At 35.5% G+C, this 22,172-nt stretch overlaps 2 protein-coding genes across 8 annotated transcripts in view; both read left to right on the plus strand.

Moving 5' to 3' along the window:
• Nucleotides 1-76: 76 nt before the first annotated feature.
• LOC110460929 (DNA-directed RNA polymerase II subunit RPB11-a-like) lies at nt 77-8,072 on the plus strand. Its single transcript, XM_021514152.1, has 4 exons — nt 77-164; nt 3,336-3,425; nt 4,496-4,670; nt 7,877-8,072. Exons 1-4 carry the CDS (start codon nt 112-114, stop codon nt 7,910-7,912), a joined length of 354 nt encoding a protein of 117 aa, XP_021369827.1. The 5' UTR covers nt 77-111; the 3' UTR covers nt 7,913-8,072.
• A 1,957-nt stretch (nt 8,073-10,029) lies between these two features.
• The window catches only part of LOC110460925 (nuclear receptor corepressor 2-like), an 84,947-nt gene continuing 72,804 nt past the window's right edge, over nt 10,030-22,172 (plus strand). For all 7 annotated transcript variants that reach the window (XM_021514142.1, XM_021514146.1, XM_021514148.1 and 4 more), the window contains exon 1: nt 10,030-10,105. In XM_021514142.1, coding sequence (XP_021369817.1) covers nt 10,080-10,105 — 26 coding nt within the window. In that variant the 5' untranslated portion in view covers nt 10,030-10,079. The remainder of the gene's footprint in view (nt 10,106-22,172) is intronic.

Raw genomic sequence — 22,172 nt, forward strand, 5'->3', positions numbered from 1 at the left:
TTGACAAGAAAATCAGTTATCGTTTTATTAAATAAACACATTTCAAAGATAATCTGCCGAAAATCTTTAATATTTCATTTCCGGTTGAAAATCAACACATGAGAACGCAAAATGAATGCCCCTCCAACATTCGAATCATTTCTACTCTTTGATGGGGAAAAGAAGTAAGAATAATCTCTTCTGTATAGTGGTCACAAAAAGATTCGCGACTGAATTGACGGTTTTATCTTATGACTTGCAAAATTCATCATGATAATTGATTTCGAAGTGTTGACAATTTATTTTGCATGAGAAGCTGACAATGCAAGAAGAAATTATTTAGTTTTATTTAAGAGTCCCAGTACAGATGCTTGACACACTAATAGTAACATGATGTGTATATACTGTATACTAGTCTTTCACGTTATTTCAAAATATCCATGTGTAAGTGAAATAGTGGATTCTCAAAATATTGGTGAGACCCACAGGAAAAGTTACATCTGGACTCCAATCATTCGGGTCACAAAAATCAGTTCATTGTTAGTATGAGAAACCAGGAGTAGAGAGTCAACACACTCATGGCATCTGCCTCCAGTATGTAAAAATATGAAATAGTCTTCCCAATCCTTCTTTGTTGACAAAGTGAAACACTTTAAAAAGTTCAGAAAGGGTATATATGGGGCTAATGGGATGTTTTTGAATATTTTGGGAAAATATGGCATTTTTTATCTAGTGGAAATGGCCTGTATTCAATTCAAGGACAGCAGCACTACAAGTTCTCCAACAGACAGTGTTAGAGGTTTACACGGCGAGATAATTTTGACAGTTTCCGTGTAACGTCGCAGCGACCTCTTATGTTATAGGAGTACACTACGAGGAGTTGCTCTCTGCGTTCAGAATGATCATCATAAGGCAAAATTGCAGTAGCTATATAGGATGCAAAGGTTTATCATAAATGCCAAAAATATACATGTGCAGTTATGCAAAATTAACATTCATACAACAAGTCTATCAAATATGTACTTAAAATCCATTTGTCAGTTACAGACACAGATCTATAGACAAGAACAATCATCTAATTAACCAGGTTTTTAGGTCACCTGAGCTTTAGCTCAAGTTCTACTGGGCCGCTTAAACTGAAACTTAACAGGAATAATCGACTCATAGTCTTGACAAAGTGTTGTTCTTTTTTGGGTTGATCAGAAATCCAATATGGCTGCCACGGCCGCCATTTTGAAAAACTATTTCAAACTTAAAGTCAAGTTTTACTGGGTCGATTGAACTGAAACTTAATAGGAATGATCGACTGATCATGGTCCTGACAAAGTGTTGTTCTTTTTTAGGTCGTTCAGAAATCCAATATGGCCACCACGGCCGCCATTTAAAAAAAAATATATCAAACTTAAAGTCAAGTTCTGTTGGGCCAGTTGAACTAAAACTTGGTAGGAATGATCGACTCATGGTCCTGACAAAGTGTTGTTATTTTTCGGGTCAATCAGAAATCCAATTTGGCTGCCATGGCTGCTATTTTGAAAATAACTATTTCAAACTTAAAAACAAGTTCTAATAGGCCGATTGAACTGAAACTCGGTATAGGAATAATCAGCTCATGGTCCTGACTAACTTAAGTTAACGTTATACTTAACTATTTTTTACTCAAATTAGTACATATTTCAACAACAAAAATACATACTGTAGGACTCAGGTGACCATTAAGGCCCATGGGCCTCTTGTTTTTTACCTGAATTTTACAACAGCCTGTTCTTTTATGAAATGGGAAAATAAAGCATTGTTAATTTTATTGATATTGGGAATACATTCCCCATTTTTGGTCATTTTGGGATAATAAGACACTTTATATTAGGGGGAATATCCTGTTCACTTATCATACTTGCCAACTATCCCTATTTAGGAGGGAGACTCCTAATTTTGGACCCTTAAACTAAGTTTATTCCTAAGATCTGATGATTTCACCTGAAAGAACAATTGAAAAAATGTCATTTTAAAGGGTTATTTTGTCTCTAGCAGCAAGTACATATACACATTCTGTTTATGTATTAATTTTGAGCCAGGAGAATTCCCTATGGAAATTTCATAAGTTAGCAAGTATGAATTATATGCCAGGAGCGCAGTATTCAAGGCATGGCCAAGTCTAGTGTACAAGTTAATGAAATATTTTCTATGAAAAAGTATTCTATCATGTCTTATTTTTGTCTCATCGCCACGAATTAGCGGAAGCGAGACTAAGGTATTGCTTTTCCAGTGGCGTCAACATGAAGTTTTTGCGTTTAAGTTAGTTTCATTGAAAGTATAAGTGCTCGACCAACCAAACTTGGACCATACATGCATCTTATAAGGTAGTACATCTCAGCCCATGTATCAAATGATGGATGTGCCCTACCTTTCATTGTCTATTGACTTTGTCAGCATCTCCATCAAGATTAAGATTTGCGTTTAAGTTAGTTTCATTTCAAATGTCGTCTTTATTGATTTTTTTTCACCTATATGTGCATTGATGGTCAAAGCGGGGCACAGGCGAGACATATCAATCCGAATGGCTTGTTTATGATATATATATATTTGCTATAAAATGTTCCTCAAAACTTATCTTTTCCATATTTTGCCACAGATTTCAAATTCCTATGTCATTGTTAAAGGGGCTGGTCGGGGAAAAAAATACAAAATAAATGGGTCTAAATGCGTTCTCTGGCCTTCCAAAAGTTATACCACGGCAATATGATGGTCGAGTTCTGCTTGCAATGTCCTGTTTTGACCACTGAAATCTCGGGGAAGCCCTGCGTAAATGTAGCGCAGATCTATTTATATATGTCACGCAGTTGTTTCGAAAGTGAAGCAGTGAAGATAACAACAATAGCATGCCGTCATTTGCCATATCGGACTCAACTAGGGGACAAGACAGCAATACTATACATAAATAATTGTTTTCAAAGGTCATGTATGAAGCAAGTGTAGTATTCCTACCTATATGTTGTTGTTATATATAACGGTATTGATACCTCGTGCCTGTCATGACTTTTGCATGCATCTTTTTCTTTCGTCGCAATGTTTACATTTGGCCTTGTTGATGATGCGTGTGCGGTAAAATTACATCACTGACCTGGGTCAATTGAGAGTTTTAGACTGTCAGGTGACGATTTAGGATTTCTTTATTATAATTATAAATATTACTCTTAGGGAGTGAATTTCAGCAAAATTTGTATCAGTATATTTCATAAGAAGGTATTTTAAACATGTGTATGCCATTTTAGCAAATATGACATTTTCCCCCCGACCAGCCCCTTAAATGATAGTATGCTATTATTTTTTTTACAAATTTGACTCTTTGTATTTTTCAGAATCAATATTGAAAAAGACACGAAGGTCCCAAATGCAGCTCTATTTACAGTAAACAAAGAAGATCACACACTGGGAAACATGATTACTGCGTAAGATATATACAAACAACTGTTTATTGATTTGGTTTCCCCATGTGCAGTGAAACGTCTAGATTTTAAAAACGTCTGACTTTCACAACATCCTTTATACTAAATAGTAAATATGATATATATGGCACAAAAAGACTTCTTTACTTATTAAAGGCAGATTTTTCTGTATTGTTTATTGTCATGAATTTGGTGTGTGTTGTCTCTCACCGTCACAACAGGTAGTAGGGAACTGCTCTCAGGTCCCAAAATCTATCAGAATGCGGAGGAAAATCACTCACGTGAATCAATTTCATGAGTCAACATGATTAAAAAAACAGCAACAAACACTATTCTGTTGTCAAAAATAACTAGAAAATACCAAGTTGTCAATTTAAACTGTAATTCAAACTAAAAATCAGTAAAACTAGGGCAAAATAAAAACAAAGGAAAAATTAACCCTTAAAAAAGTACCAGAAGAATAAGACCAGGAGTTCCAGAAGGGTAAGTCTCTTTTGCTTCAGAGACATGTAAATCTAGGTGAAATCAAGGTAATGTCATATCCTCAAAGTGACAACTGGGGCAGTGATACCAAAACAACAAGTCACACTAATGAGCAAAAACATCAATCTACATGTCACACAAGGAAATAATAAATATAATTTCGACCATCGACGTTCCCATAGTCTTCATCATCTCACATAACCCTGTGTTGCAGATTTTCTGTCAGCAGTTGATAAATGTCAAAGAAATCCTGAGAAAACTCTTGAAGTTCATGATTTTCATCTTTGAGCATAAAAGCATCCTGTTGCAAAAGGAAATTGTTCCAATTTTGTGTATCTGGTATTTAATTTCTTCATTACTGTACATTATAGATCATTCAAATATTAAGGTGGGCTTTTGGTTAGAAAGAATTACAAAAGCAAAGAATAGTTGTCTTATATTATATATCAAAATTCAAAGGTGACAAATTCTGCTACAGTTCTCATGAGCGAATACATAAAATTTACTGCTACATGTATCAGGGTGTCCGGTTAGTGGAATTGTACACCACTGCTGAAGTTTGAAACATGTATAACTTTGATGTGTTACAGTCAGCTACGTAAAGATCCTCAGGTCCTGTTTGCTGGCTATAAAAACCCTCACCCTTTGGAACACAAGTTTGTGGTGAGGATCCAGACGACAGCGGAGTATAGTCCACAGGAAGCCATTACAAACGCCATCACTGATCTCATCTCGGAATTTTCACTTCTTGAAGAACGCTTCAGGGTGAGTACCAGATATCGAATTATAATGATCTTAAAACTTGAATATTGCAAACTTGAATATTGCAAACTTGCATTGTTTACCTGGGTCTAAAATGGTTGTAGTTTAAACCTAGTTAAAAATCCTTCGCTCCAAATTTTTTTTGTCTCTCTAAAAACCAAAAAAACAAATCACCAAGATGTAACCGGAAAATACTCTTACAGCCCTAATGTTTTTCATACTATCTCATATCCACCCCAGGATCCCTACCGCCACTATGGAACTGACTTCCTTGCAGGGACGTCTCCACCCCCCGGTTGTTATTTCATAATCTGTTTTTAGTTTGTTTTGTTGATGTTCAAATGCCTGAATTATATATTTTACTGGTATATATATATGTAAACCGTTAACCGATGGCCTTGTGACTGGAAACATTACCTATATATGTCCTTTCGTAACATTGTTATAAATAAGCTGGACCTGTGATAAACAATGTAGCTATTTCAGTTTCAATGTTTATCACATGTATAGCACATTCATCACACCTTAGTAAATGACACATCCTCTAAAGTTCATTTATCGATTCAAGTAACTTAGCCTTTGTTCTCTATATATATAATCTGCAAGGAGATTTTACTTCAGTTTTAGTAGTCTCACATGGCAACCTCTATCTTGATTTGAGGCTTGAATACCTTTCTACATTTCGTAAAAGTGAAATTAAGCCCCGCATGTCCTTGGTATGTCCATGGTAAATGAACTTTAAGTGATATGTATTGTATTTCAGTTGGATTGCTAAAGAGAATGACATGTTATATGTCTGGTGAACTATTTTTATGAAGACATCAGCATTGATGTCTTATTATTGACTTTTATAACCTTGCAATGGATCATTTTAATAACTTGTGTACATGTTTAATATATCAAAATGATATATATATATATATTAAGTTCCGATCTTTAATGTGAGTATTTGAATACATGTATAACATATCAGGGGGTAAAAATAATGAGTTATGCAACATATGAGATAAATTTGTACTTTTTCAGTGAAACATATTTAAATACATTTAAACTTGTATTTAAAATTAGTGATCTTTTAACACTTTTTCCATGACATTCATTACAGTGTATTTGATCTTCAGGAAAATAATTGTAAATATTGCATCACTGAGGCTACTTTTTATTGGGTTTTATTTCTGATGATGGGCTATTTTAATCACTGGAGGGATCTTTCTATAATTTCACATGAAGGTTTCCCATGGTCCCTTGTTATGCATTTCGTTTTTTGGGACTAATCACAAAACCAAGATGGTTGACAGCCAGCCATCTTGAATTTGAGAGTTCAAGTTTGTTAGCGCTTTTCTCAGAAAGCACTGTATGGATCTTTCTAAAAATTTCACATGAAGGTTTCCCATGGTCCCTAGTTACACATATCGTTTTTTAGGACTGATCACAAAATCAAGATGGCCGACAGCCAGCCATCTTGAATTTGAGAGTTCAAGTTTTTTAGCACTTTTTTTCAAAAGGGACTGGAGGGGTCTTTCTCAAATTTCACATGAAGGTTCCCCATGGTTCCTAGTTCCGAATTTTGAATTTTGGGGATGATTAGAAAACCAAGATGGCCGACTGCCAGCCATCTTGAATTTGAGAGTTCAAGTTTTTTAGCACTATTTCTCGGAATCTACTGGAGGAATCTTTCTCAAATTTGATATGTAGGTTCCTCTTGGTCCTTTGTTGTCCATGTAAACTTTTGAGGTTGATCAAAAGACTGATAAAGATGGTGGACAGGCAAACGAATAAAAAGATCGGAGAAAAGAAGAGAAAAGATCATACTAACATAGAACTAATGAAGATGGTACGATGGTTGGTGCCAAAACCCCTCTGGGTTCTCTTGTTTTCACATGTAATTTCATTGAAATGTATTTAATATTTCTGCAGTTAAAAATTTTCATCCCAATTTTTTTTTTTCACAATCCAAGAAATGACATCAAAACTTAAGTATGCTGAGTTTTCTTCCAAGTTTCATTTTATAAATGTACAGTATAACAGCACTTGAACTAAGTTAACCAAATACTCTTTAACTATTGTCAAACATCACATTAGTAACTACATAACTATTAAGTATGGAATGTTGGGACCGGCAAGGGTCGATAGGACTGAGAAAGTATAGCTACTTTTAAAATCAATTGAGTACCAAAATCACACTAGGCTTCTAGACTTTTTCTGGTCCATGGTCAATGGCAGAACAAATGGAACAGAAGCTAATTTGAGGGATATATTTCTAGGGCAAAGAAGTCAGAGGAAAAGATATACTATACAGTACTGTACATAAGAAATTGAAGCAGTATAGGCTATAAAAAGAAATCTAGATAATTTGATATTGTTGGAGTCAAGTGATGATAAGGAAACTGAAAGCACAATCCATTGAGCTTATGATCGTATGCCTATAAACCATTCCTATATTGTTAGATCTGTTCATTTCATCTGCAAGAAAAATTCAAATGGTTCCATTTTCGATTTTTTATTTCCCCTAGAGGGTATACACATTATTTATATTTTTTAATTTTGAGCACAAGGCATTTCCTTCATGGATACTTTGGTCAAAAACATTATTGAGGAAGAACGAAAATTTCTTAATTGAATGAGGTTGATTTGACCCCTGCAGTCCTAAGAAATGGTACAGCTAGATTATCATATTATATGGTGTAGTTTTCATAAATTGTTAAAAATTGATTTCTAGGTTTATAAAAGCTTATAGTTTAATGAAAATTAAAGTATTGTCTAATTACACCCTGTAATATGACGTATTACTTATTTCAAAATCTGTTAACATGGCAACTCAATGGAGGCACCTGATTAGTTGAAAGCCAGATCTTGTGGTCCCAGTTGGGTTAGAACATAGATCTTGTCTGGATTTGAGGAAACTTCATATAAAGATGTATAATGCATTCAGTTGTAATGACTTAAATATAAAACCAGGTGAGCGATACAGGTCCAGTGGACCTCTTGTTTATTTCCTCTAGAGGGTCTACACATTATTTATGTTTTTTAATTTTGATCACAAGGCATTTCCTCCATGCATACTTTCAAAGATTTACAAGTACGGATTTGGAAGCAGAGTTATATGTTACTCAAATAATTAAAAAAAGTTACTATCAAACAAAAATTAATTTAGAAATTCTCAACGCTGGTTTATGTGAAATACTGAGATTTAATTTGTACTTTTTCAGGAGGCTGTTCGAGAACTGAAGGAAGGAGAAATATGAAGATTCAAGACAATTTGTTTATAGAGAGAATGGAAGTCCAATAGAAAGACAGAATGTAAAGTAGACAGTTGGGATGGGTCAGAGTGAGAAAGAATGAAAAAAAGAAAGAAACAGCTCACATATTCATCTGTAAATATTTATCATTACATTATGAATCAAACTTGAATGATTTTGACTTGTTTTTGCCTAAATAAGCAGAAAAATGCCAAAGGAGCTAGTGTAATGTTGGGGCACAGCTTTTGTTGTCCGTCTATTTGTTGCTTAAATGTCCAACTGTTGTCCATCCATCTGTTGTCTGCCCGTGTCATGATGCTTTGGTCCCAGTTGGGTTAGAACATAGATCTTGTCTGGATTTGAGGAAATTTCAGATAAAGATGTACTAATGCATTCAGTTGTAATGACTTAAATATAAAACCAGGTGAGCGATACAGGTCCAATGGACTTCTTGTTTATTTCCCCTAGAGGGTCTACACATTATTTATGTTTTTTAATTTTGATCACAAGGCATTTCATTCATGGATACTTTCAAAGATTTACAAGTATGGATTTGGAAGCAGAGTTATATGTTACTCAAATAATTAAAAAAAAAATACTACCAAACAAAAATTAATTTAGAAATTCAAGGTAACAAAGCCCCTCATTCACTTAGCATGCAACTGACCAAATATGACCCTAGGTCTCTGTGCTTTATAGAAGACATTCTTTTAAGGTTTCAATCCATGTGAACTTGAAATTGGGTCAAGGTCAGTCATTTGAAGGAACTCCCTAGTACTTTTTTCCTGGAAGCCAATAGTCAAATATGAGGATATTTAGGTCTCTTGGGAATTCAAATGTTGTATTTTGCTCATGTGACACTGAATGTGGGTCAGGTCATTCATATGACCTGTAATAGTACCAAGGTAATAGTTAAATACCGTCTCTTATGTAGAAGTTTTGAGTCAAGTAGTATTTGACACCTCTTGCTTACTCTGAAGAATTTCAATGAAAAACATTTATATCAGATAGATGCCACACATAAGCTTTCAGGGACTTTATTATAGGTCTGGACTGGGTTAGTTGATCATCAGTGACTAGTTAGATCAACTCGTAGGGTGTATGTCTAAAGTTTGAAGGGTCCTGGGTTCAAATACTGGTCTGACTGTGCATTTATCTTTCTCTATTAACAAAATTGGCAAGCTTGCCAACCTTTGATTCAAGCAGTGGGTTAATTCTTGGCGTTTCTTCGGGCGCGTTGACTTAAAAAGGATGGAGGAATGTAGCAAAACAGGACTGGGTCAAGCGTCGGTGACCAGGCTCAGTTGATAGAGCATCCATCTAGAGTTTGGAGGGTCCTGGGTTCGAATCCTCGCCGTGCCGTGCATTTAAAAATAGACGAACTGGTTATTCCACATAAACGAACAGGCGCCTGGTTTTCATTTTACCATTTGGAGGCATTCGACAAGGAGATCAATTTTGATCTCATAATTATATTCTGCCTCACACAGTTAAACAAGATTAGATTAATGATAAAACAATCTAATTCAATATACTGCTAAAGATCTCATAGGGGCAAGTGCACTTCTCACACCATTTTTTAAGCTATGGACAGACATTAAATGAAAATATAATGTACAGTACATCAGTTTGAATCCCACTTTTACACCACGGTTGTTAAATTCCTTCTAGGGTATTAAAATCAAGTGATACATAGAAAAATAAGTCTTTGCACTAAAATGACATTAAATTAGCAAAATCAAAATATTCAATTTGGGGCGGGTCCAGGTGAGGGCGTAATGGGCGGACACCCCCCCCCCCCTTTTAAAAAAAACAAACAAAAAAACTGTTGTAATATAAAATATACATGCTCTAAGTCAGGAACTGTTACATTAGTGCATTTCATAATTATTTTATGTTTTTTAGCAAAAAAAAAATCGACTCGCTCAGCTCGGCGAAACATTTCATTCTACTCCCCCTCTTTCAAATATCCTAGAAACGCCCCTGAATATGAATAAGAATTAGTACATTAACGCAAACCTACATTACATATATATGAGATGGTTTCCGTAATTAGGAAAAAATGCAGGAGAAAGTACGGATTCCCTTATCCGTTTTGTATTTTTCTTTCTCCGAGACACTTCCTGTGACGTAATAACAAAAATATGGCGGAATGAGAATTTAGGAGAAAGCTATGTCAGGACGACCGCCGAATGAAAGGTTCGTATTAATTCTATGTCCTCATTTATAGCTGCATGATGTAGTTTTGGAATATGTTAACATTATCCCCGTTGTCTATATCTACTGCAGTACAGTAACAACGTTAAAACGCAAATAATTCGCTGGCATTTTGGCGTCTGTCCTTCGAATACACAAGTAGCAATCATCAACATGATTAAAGTAATTGCATCCGCTGGGAGTTTCAGTATATAGTATGCTTTGGAATAATCTCAGCTCAGCTTGCGATCGTTGATCTCAGAGCTACATGATCTACAGTGATAAACACTTTGAGAGATTGTCGCCTGTGTACAAGTGCCATTATTTAAATGGCATAACATACTCTTTGAAAAATATAGATAATATATGTGCAGTATGTAACAAATATTGAATATAAACTTCATTAGATTAAAGAAAAATGAATAATATATTGCAGTATTCTTATGATAAGATATGCGAAAGGATGTAACAATCAGGTGTTTGCAGTAATGTTTTATTGTTCTTTAATCTTTTGTATATATGCTCTACAGTAAATCTGTTGGTGGTTTTAAGCCTGCTATTTTTCTAACATCATGGGATGTAGGACATTCGGCCCATATGGTCCTCCTTGGCAGAATGAATAGTGCACTCGTCTTTCAACTCACCGTTGTCGACGCCATACCATTAGTCTTCGACTACTATTGACGCTTCTACTAATTCTACTGGTACGGACTCCCGGTCTGCACCTCCCGCTCTGTAGCATGCGGGGCTGAATTTTCCTGGGTGGAGTTTCCACGCACGGTTCAGTCTTGATTTGAAACAGTTTAATGTTGGGGCGTTTATTACGGTGGAGTCTAGATTGTTCCACGGTTCGGTCACTCGGTAAGAGAATGCATTTCCTCTTAGTTTGGTCCTTAAACTTTTCTTGAAAAGTTTTTTGTTATGTCCTCTGGTGTTGTGTACATTCTGTCCGTCCGCGAAAGTTGTGAATTTATCCACGTTGGCATCTACAAGTCCATTGCATATCATCATGACATTCAGGGTTTGTTTCTCAATCAGACATATACTTCCTGAGTATAGTAGTGTCACTTGGATGTGTATGAATTGTGACACTCCAAACAACTCAAACCTTGTATTCGACTTGTCAACCCTGTCGTCATCTAAATTGTGTTTGATAACTTAGAGGAAAGTCATGAGGAATATAGCCCAGCCGTGTCATCTTCCCCATTCAAAACCCTAGCAGCTGGTAAGAATTTACGGTGCTCGACTTAAAATTTTGAAATTAAATTTCTAGTCAATAAAGAACAAAAAAGTAGAATTCCATACCATGCTAGACATATGCAAGACCACACACTTGTGTTTTTCTAATGAATCAGAAAGCACGAGTATATACGTCCGTGCAATAAATTAGTGCTTTCTGATTTGTTCGAAAAACACAAGTGTATGGTCTTGCTTTTATCACATACATTTCGTATTTGGTAGAGATTGATGTAACGATTTTATAAACTTTTCAGTTCACCATGACAAGAGGTTTCCCATAAAAGTAGTACCGGCTAGTAAGTAAATACAACATTCTCGTATCGCACATGCATGTGCAATACAGAACGCTGTATTTCATGGTCTGAACAATTGCTTGTATTACTAGAACAAGATTCAACAGGTATATATATGTGATAAATTATCAAACCAGATATTGTCACAGGGACAGAAACTTGGATATCGGGAAAACATCATCGATAGTGAGGTATTTCCTAAATCCCTGGGATGTAGCCCATTTCGCCTGGACATAAAAAACAGGTGCTAGAGGTGGTGGCGTTGTCATCCTGGTTCAAGATATAATATGTAATCAACCACATCTTATGACCAACTGAGTTGATTTGGGTAAAATTAGAAACCTGTGGTTCCAGGGTTCTCCCCAGGCCATTTAGCTGATACGGCTTCAGTTTGAAATCCTCCCTGCCGTATCAGCTTAATTGACCCGTATCACCTTAGACTGTGAACCGTATCACCTTGTTATTTGTACTGAAGGTGGTCTTTTTACGCAAGAAATTGACACTGATTAAATCACACGGCTGACCCAAGTCCAGCAATGACCCCACTGGTCATGATCAGTTGCACGATAGGCGTATTGCCACAGGGGGGCTGTAATTAGTGGGGAGGGGGACCGGACGACAAGCCCACAGGTGTCCGGCAAGCGTGCTCACTGGAGCCTAAAGCAATTACCACCGGATCCTTTTAGCATGGTCAACAGGTGATTAATTGAGGTACCTACTGTTGGATTAACAAAACAAACACTTATTACATCTATTATAAATTAATTTACTCACATATGATTGCATTTGACAACGCTGAAATAGCGTGTGTATTGAGTTAGTGATGGTCGCCATCTTGGATTGTGTAAAGTACAAACCGGAAAGGGAAATGAAAATCCGGATTTGTTGTTTTTAATGAAGAAGAGCTCAAATAAAAATGCTGTTTTAATCTTTGATCACATTTACTGACAGCAGTATTTAATACAGTTTTGGAGGAAATAAAAACAATGTACATTTTATTTAAACATTTTCTCTTACAATAATAAGAACTATGATATAAACGTTTTCATGTGAGTGTTTCCCCCTATAGCACAAACAGCTTTTAAATATTTCTTCTTTAAATTATTTTTAATGGGGATTAAGTAAAGGATACAAATGTAAAGATAAGAGACAAATGTCACAAATGTCATATCTATTATTCAATGTACAAAACTCATACACCTTTCTATAAATTGTTTTTTTTTTTAGAATATTAAAAACAATAATATTGCTGGAAATTCAGACATAAAAAACACTTATTTATTTCCTTGGTTTTAATGTTCACCAAAAGAAGTTTGGTTAATAAAAGTAACCTTTTAAACATAATATTACCCCCCCTCCCCCCGCCTTAGGTTTGATAAGGTATAATAAGGTATTATATTAGCGTGTCCGTCTTGAATTTTCGTTGCAGATGAAACATATCAGCTTAAAAAAATTCTGGGGAGAACCCTGGGTTCTATCTGCTATACGTAGCCTTCTTTTACAAGCCAAATGAGCATGATCAGGTGAGTGTGGAAGAGCTTACTAAAGCATTGGACACATTAAAACAAAAAACAAATCCTGAGGTCATGCTTGGATATTGGGCGATCAGCCCATCACTCCCATATACCAAGATTTCATCAATATCATGGATGATCGTAACCTCATACAAATGGTAAATAAAAGTTCTAAAACCAACCTGCGAGGAAAATATCCTGGATCTTTTCCTGACAAACAAACCCACCTTGGTCAGTTGAGTCGCCACACTTCCAGGTTTGTCATATCACGATGCAGTGTATGACGAGGTAAGTCTGCAAAGTAAGCCAGTCAAACAGAAACCTAGGTTATACACTTGTACAAAAAGACAGACTGGGATAAACCCGGGGTAAGAAGAACCACCACAATAAAACCTCAGAAGATCTCTGGTTTGAGTTTACCTCAGAACTCGATCATCTATCCTAACAAAAATGGTAGGATCCAAGAAATCTATGGATAATGCAGAAGATCATGTGCCATATCCGGAAAAGAGACAGTCTGTACTACAAGTACAGGAAGTCTCGGATGCCAAGAGACAAAATTAAATTTTGCACCATAGGTCTACACCTGACTCTGAAATTAATTAAAACATCACACAACAGATACCTCGCAGAACTCCATGGTATACTGGAAACAGAAGATAATCAAGTAAGTGAATGCAAACCATGCAACACCAAAAAAACGTCCAGCTTCTTAAAGTCAAGCAAGCAGGATGCACAAGGTTTTGGACCATTAAAAAAAAGATGGACTCCTTTACACAGGTAACATTGACAAGGCTAACATTTTAAATGAGCAAGTTCAATCCGTGTTCACTGAGCTTGAAAATTCTATGCCAGCAGCAGGGAGTATAACTAGTATGTTGGATAATAAAAACCTTAATCCAATCAGCAAATGTTGCTCTTCAAATAAGGTGAGAAAACTAAAATTGCTAACTACCGTCCAATCTCTTTTACTTGTATCCTATGTAAGGTAATGGAACACGTCATCACCTCCAACTTGGTAAAACATTTTAATATCAATAACGTCATGTATGACCTTCAACATGGATTTAGAGAAAAACGTTCATGCGAAACACAGCTAGTCCAGTAAATAGAAGACCTTGCAATAAATTACATATTCAGGTAAGCAAACGGACATGATTTTATTGGATTTGTAGCAAGGCATTTGATAAAGTTAACCATTCTAAAATATTATACAAACTACAACAGTACAGAGTAAAGGGACACAACCTCCAGTGAATCAGAGGCTTCCTCTCGGACAGGTACCAGCAGGTTGTCCTGGGAGGTGATACATCGTCAAAGGTCAAGGTAACATCTGGTGTCCCCAGGGGGTCAGTATTGGATCCAATCTTGTTTTTAGCCAATATTAATGACCTCCCTGACCATATAACAACAAAAGCCCATCTTTTTGCGGATGATACCGCATTATATTTGTCCCTTAGCAATATCAACGATGCAGCCATACTCCAAGAAGACCTTGAAAAGTTGCGATTCTGAAAAATACCTGGACTATGGAATTTAACCCCAGTAAATATCCGGTCATACAAATTACAAGGTCAAAAACATCTATTCCATCCAGATACGTACTTCACAACCAAACTTTAGAAACTGTTCCACATGTAAAATACCTTGGAGTTGATATTTCACATAACCGTACACGGAATAAACATGTACATCAGTTGAGTAGTTCGACTAATAGATTATTAGGATTTTTTTAAAGGAATTTAACAGTGAATAACGATAAAATTAGCAGTACGCCCTACACCACCCCAGTCCGTCCCCAGTTAGAGTATTCAGCCTGTATCTGGGCCCCTCTAACACAACAGCTTAGTTACCAACTAGAGATGGTCTAGCGCACCTACTTTCAAGGTCACAGTTTAAGAATGAAAATGACCTTGACCTACTTTCAAGGTCACATGGTGAAATGTGTCAAACACCTCAAACGACTTCTTCTGAAGAACTTAAGGCTAGAATCTTAATTTTTGGCTGGTAGCTTCTTGGGGTGGATCCTGACAAAGTTTGCGAGTGAAAATTACCCTGACCTGTTTTCAAGGTTACAAGGGTCAGATATGTCAAACACTTCAAGCGACTTCTAAATAATGGAAAGGCATAGAATCATAATATATGGCTGGTGGCTTCTTGGGATAGAGCTCACCAAAGTTTGCAAATGAAAATGACCTCAACCTACTTTAAAGGTCACAGATCAAAGGTCAAGAACATTTCAAACGATTTGTTCTGAAGAACCTAAAGGAATGGATTGATAAGATTTGGCTGGTAGCTTCTTGGGATAAAGCCAACAAAGTTTGAGAAGTTAAATGACCTTGACCTACTTACAAGGTCACATGGAAAAATATGCCAAACAACTTCTAAAGAAGAACCAAAAAGCATAGAACCATATAATAATATTTGGCTGCAGGTAGTTTCAACAGATGGAGCCGACAAAGTTTGCAAGTGAAATATTTGTGGTACAGTATAATATTTAATGAGAATATTTTGCCATTTAACATCCTTTACGTACACGCACGCTGCACAGAGTACTCAAAAGAGAGTGTTGCAGTATTCACAGATAGATTGACATGAAAAGTGACAGTCACCTGCCAGAACATGGGGGTTTAAATGATACTCCGGTTTCTTCTTCTCCCATGCACAGACCTCTTCCATGAACTGACAAAGGCTCCAAGGTTGGAGTGATAACTGTCCTTGTGCGCATGTACGTGGGAGTTACCTAAGTATAAAAAATAAGAAGTAACATAAAATATATATAGGAACAGTATTACAGCATTGGCCTGGGAGTCCTTGGGACAATGCAGCAGAAATACAGGATAAGAAGGAAAACCCTGATCCTTAAAGATGTGAAATAACATCAAGTTCCATCCACCACTCCAATGAAAATGACTGGCTATATTGCTTAATTCCGTACTAAAAGTGCAAGTTTCAATTATGTACAAAGTGATTGCCAAATCTTGTTTTTTTTCTCCAGACTCAAAAACAAAGGAGTTGGCCATGTGAGCCGAGGGGGTTATATGGACAGATTCCGAAAATATTTGTTCAAGTCATTTTGTAAAGAACTATTCCATATCTTGTGATACATTGTACGGAATTATAATTGTTTTAAAATTGAGGGTTGGAAAACAAAATAGAAAAAGAAAAACTGAAGGAATCAACCCAGAACATATCCCAAGCTTATCTTACCCCTTTTGTTGCTATGCAGAAATTATACATGCCCAGCATTAAAATGAGAGATGAATATCTTGGCAAGAAAGATAAATTTCTCTGAGTCAAAAAACTCATTTTTGTTGCTTCAGTTATTATTATGGCGTCACTGCTCTACAGACGTAAATTTCTTTTCCACGAAACTTCACACATTTGTTCACAAACATCACCTTTTGCACCTTCAGCAGGAAAGAACTAAGTCATTAGAACTATAAATAGAGTTTGATAGGAATTGTTCTACAGACTTTCTTCCTTTTCGATTGTTAAGAAACTTCACACACAACATGTTCATACAAGTCACCTCTTGTTCACCTTGGCATTTCAACCTCCTGTGGTCAAAAACTAGGTCACTACACATATTGTATCACTATAGATAAAGTTTGATAGAAATTGCTGTACAGACTTCATTTCCTTTGCAATCGTTTAAAAACTTCACAAACATCACCTCTGGTACAAGTTTGTGTTTCGACTTTCTGCGGTAAAAAACTTGGTCTCTGTTATTATAAAAAATAAGAAATAGAAATAGCTCTGTAGACTTCATAATTTCTTACCCTAGTGTCACAAAAATTCACACACTTTTTCACAAATATAATCTCTTGTACAAGTTCGCATTTCGCGCAGGTATTGATAATGCCTTGTTGATTTGTTCGTTATTGAAAATGACAGGTGTAAATGCCATACTGACCTCACTGTCAGGACTCGGAAGCCATGTTTTATAATGAAGGTTAAGTGAAACATGGCCACTAGGAGCATTACACAAATATTAAATTTAAATGTGATGCCCTAAATTATGATCTTATTCTTGTCCAGGAAGAGAACTTGAGCAGTAGTATTCTTAAGATCAGCTTTAACTCATTCATGCCTGAAATGTCTTAATGAACTATTCCAACCTTTGAATTGGAAGTGTTCAAATGTGTCTTAAGTTTCATAATGACTTGGAGGAAACATAGTTTATCTATGAATACAGAAAACCTGTTTCTATAGAGTGACATATGGTAAATGAGCATTGCATGTGATTGTCAAAGGGAAATAGTCATGGTTTGATTGTATAATTCCTGAAAATGTGACCCTGGTTTCAGCTCACCTGAGTTGTACAACTTGAACAGGTCATGTTCAGTGCTATTGCAGTTTGAATGTCATCGTTTCGGATTCAAAAGTAGACGGGTCAAATAAGGTACATTATATTCAGAGATTTAGAGGAGCCATTTAGTATTGAATTAAGAAGAGTGGATGACTCATTTGAATTTTTGACGGCAATGTTCCAATCCCTATTTTTCCCTATTTGCTGTTATATTGGTTGCTGAGGAATAAATGTAGAGTATATTTTAATAGTTTATATATAATTAGCACATATGGATATCAAATTTATTTAGAAAATATTTTTTCTTTATATCATTATACTTGATTAACTTATATAATTTACAAATTGAAAACTATCAGACAAGACAGAAATTATATACTGTTGGAGGGAATTTATGCTGACATTGGTGAAAATTATTTCTGATTTCATTTGGACAATGAAGTCTTAGAAATGGCTTGGAGCCTGTTGTCCATCGTCGGCCGTCAACTTTTCATTTAAAAAGCTATGTATATATACTGGTCCTGAACAGATTGGTTTTCTAATTTTGTATAAAGAGAGGGTGTTGCTCAACTTGGACCAGAGGGCGGGGCCCTGATGGGGGAAATTCATGTACATCTTTAAAATTCTTCTTCTTGTCAGAATATTGAATTACGGAAGTTCACAAATGTGTTGTCACTGCTGGTAAGTTGTGTAAGTGGTTGACATTGATTTGTTATAGGGTTTATAATCATTTTTTTTCGTAATAGGGTTTAAAATCATTTTTTCCGTAGTAGGGTTTATAATCATTTTTTTCCGTAATAGGGTTTATAATCATTTTTTTCCGTAATAGGGTTTATAATATTTTTTATTCGTAATAGGTTTTATAATAAAAAATTTCCGTAATAGGGTTTATAATATTTTTTATTCGTAATAGGGTTTATAAAAAAAATTGTTTGTAAAAATAAAATTCATAATTCTTTCCCCAAAAATTCTTTAACAATATTTATGCTAATCACAGCCCCTCTTTTTCCAAGCTTTGCTGGCCTAGTTATAACATCTATATTTTGCTTGGTAGCTATAGCTACAGCACTAGCTGAATAGAATGTTTTCTGATTTCCTGAAGGTGACATCCACACAGCGTCTAAGGGAAAAGGTATTTGATGACAGTGAAAGCTATAGAACCCTCCTGTTCCAATACAGATAAAGTGAAGTCCTAGGAAATTTTGACAGTAAACATGCAATATTTCAATGTTTTAACTGTTTTCATAACACACAAGTCCAAAAGACTAGGTCTGTCAGGTGATACTTTAGTCCTTCAATTGTTGAAGTTTTGGACTCAAAGACTTGTGTTAAGGTGAACACTGCTTTATAATATATTGTTTTGAGTGTCCACACATGTATGTAAAGTTAATAAGTTTACTAGGAGCAGTTGGATAGAAACACCTGTGAGAAAGTATTGTTTTTTGGTAAAACCACTTGCTTGTTTTTCTGTGTTATAAAGAGAAATAAAAAAAGTGTTTTAAAGTGGCTATTCAGTCAAATGACAACCTGAAAATAGAGTCGATACTCAAAATATAGATCTCCTAATGAAAGTCTACATAGTTGATAATGACATGACCTGAAGGCAACGTCGAGTGTGGTCAGTTTAATCTTTTGGGAAAGCCGTGATAAAAATCCCACCCTTTCAGTGAGAAATAAACACGTACAGCACTACGCTGTCGACCGACAACACAGTGTCAGTTATGAGTCCGAGTTCACACATAATGCATTCTTGAATTTACACAGTATATCACAAGAACTTTAGTACCATAATATATACCTCTAATCAGATAACTGCAGAAAGTATGATATCAATAGGTTTAAACGTAAACCAGATCACTCATTTATAACGATGTTCGAGATGCTGTTGGAAGATGATATTGTTCAGAATTAATGCATGTACTTGTATTCCAGAGAGGCTTGGTGAATAAAGCGAGAAGTAACCTTCTCTCCTCGACTGGAAAGACATTTTCGTTAGCTACAAATTCACTGACAGCTGCCGCTAAAACGTATGGCTGTACAGCTAAGGATTTCCTCATTACTGATTAAAAACGCCAAGAAAACATTGTCTCTTGTCAATTTCTCGTCATGAATTGTTCATAAGGAGTATCAAACTATATACTTATGAAGAATTTTGTGCCAGGGTTATACAAAAAACCTTACTTAACTAAATTGTCCCTTTGAGGAATTGGCCTTGGTATAACAATCTGTATAGCAGGAAATTTACGGTACAATCTTGTGAATTTCAGTAAAAACTGCCAAGTCTGACGGGTCCTTAAATTGATATAAAAATTACCCCTGTTCAGAAATCAATAATACTTCATTTGTGGCTTCAGGATTTTTAATGAATCGCAGAAATACAAATGTGTTTTTAGTTTTGGATTATGTTCGTGATACTGATGTGTTGTGTATGGAGGCAAAGTATTCTTCAGGTGGAAAACTCTTGGATATTCTGACTTTGATTTGACATCAATAAGGTAGAAGAAAAACAATGATTTGATTGCAGACATTGCTTCCAATTTTGTCTTAAGAGGAGCAGTTAAAAGACCTCTGATTGGGTGGATAACGGATATTGCTTAATATTGGATATTTTCTTATTTTTATGTTTGGTTTAAATTTGCCAATCTTAATTTAGCAGTTGCAGAATGATGTGGTTTAATGCTGCACTTTATGACTCACACTCAACTGAGTACCAGTTATACTGAATGATTTACAGTCAGTAATTAAAACAGTTACAGCTAAACAAACGCCTATACACTTGATTCATGATCAGTCACTCAATAGTTTACTGTTACAATTGACTCGGTGACTCAATAGTTTACTGTTACAATTGACTCTGTGACTCAATAGTTTACCGTTACAATTGACTCTGTGACTCAATAGTTTACAGTTACAATTGACTCAACAATTGACTGTTACAATTGACTCAGTGACTCAATAGTTTACTGTTACAATTGACTCGGTGACTCAATAGTTTACTGTTACAATTGACTCTGTGACACAATAGTTTACCATTACAATTGACTCGGTGACTCAATAGTTTACCATTACAATTGACTCGGTGACTCAATGGTTTACCATTACAATTGACTCGGTGACTCAATAGTTTACCATTACAATTGACTCGGTGACTCAATAGTTTACCGTTACAATTGACTCGGTGACTCAATAGTTTACCATTACAATTGACTCGGTGACTCAATAGTTTACCATTACAATTGACTCGGTGACTCAATAGTTTACCATTACAATTGACTCGGTGACTCAATAGTTTACCATTACAATTGACTCGGTGACTCAATAGTTTACCATTACAATTGACTCGGTGACTCAATAGTTTACCGTAACAATTGACTCTGTGACTCAATATTTTACCGTTACAATTGACTCAGTGACTCAATAGTTTACCGTTACAATTGACTCGGTGACTCAATAGTTTACCGTAACAATTGTACTGTAAATGTTCAATCGCTTAAATATATCCTCCAACTTGTTAAGTATACAACGCCGTAGTACAGATAGCGCATCTGCCGTTATATCAAAAGAATATTGAATTAAAACACATTGAGAAGACTTCTTTGAAGTCATAAGCATATTATTTATGAACAATACAGAAAATGAATAGCATCATTAAGTATTGAGGTTATTGAAATTGGAAACAGGATTGATGTATGACAGAAAGACTGAAACTGATGAATGCCTTGTGGTTGCTAGACAACGGCCTAGCAATTTTCTACGACTGAACTAAATCTGTATTGTGACATTTGAAGACAGAATGTAGAGATTGTTATTGACTTTTCACGTGTAAAGTCTGACCTATACATCTCAAGTCTGGTTTATTCAATGCAAAATTAACACAAATCAGCAATAATTGACAAAAAGTAGTCGATTCAAATTTGAAAGTTTAGGGATTCAAAGATCATCAATTTAAAATCGGGAAACAAATGGCTAGTTTAATAGTGTTGTTAATATGTTTTGATAAATTATTTTGAAAAATCGAGTTGACCAGTCATTAAAGTAACAAAGCATTGACCAGAGTTTCTGTTGATGACATTCTGCATGCTTTTGTGAACAGTAAAGAATTTAAATATTTCTTTGTTGACCTGGAATATCAAACAGGTCATGCACATGTAAATGAGACATCTACACATGAATGGGACTGATGCTTGTCTTGTCGGACAAGAAATTGCTGAAACATGTCTGTTATGAAGCAAATATTTATGAGGGAATAAACTAGCTTGCATAAGACAGGACATCACCAGCACTAAAACAGGAGGTGCAGGGCTGCATCATACACAAATCTTTAGTCTATTAAACGTAGCCATTCCATTATGTAGATAAATCCCCTTCGCCACAAATCCCAATTTGTATGAAAAAGATTGTTATGTGAAGTAAGTTATTAATTACATTTAGTATATTAGTTCTATTTAAAGAGATTATCAAAAGTATTCACGTAATACATTTGATTTCATAACATCAAAAGGATTCGGATGTGGTTCCTTCGTCAGGGTATGTGTCCTTACTAGGACATCCTTATGTACTCTGGAGGTATATCATAACATCAAAAGGATTTGGATGTGGTTCCTTCATCAGGGTATGTGTCCTTACTAAGACATGCTTATGTACTGAGCCTGGAGGTGTATCATAACATCAAAAGGATTCGGATGTGGTTCCTTCATCAGGGTATGTGTCCT

The sequence above is a fragment of the Mizuhopecten yessoensis genome, unplaced genomic scaffold (assembly GCF_002113885.1).
Source record: "Mizuhopecten yessoensis strain PY_sf001 unplaced genomic scaffold, ASM211388v2 scaffold10523, whole genome shotgun sequence".
Taxonomy (NCBI): Eukaryota; Metazoa; Mollusca; class Bivalvia; order Pectinida; family Pectinidae; genus Mizuhopecten; species Mizuhopecten yessoensis.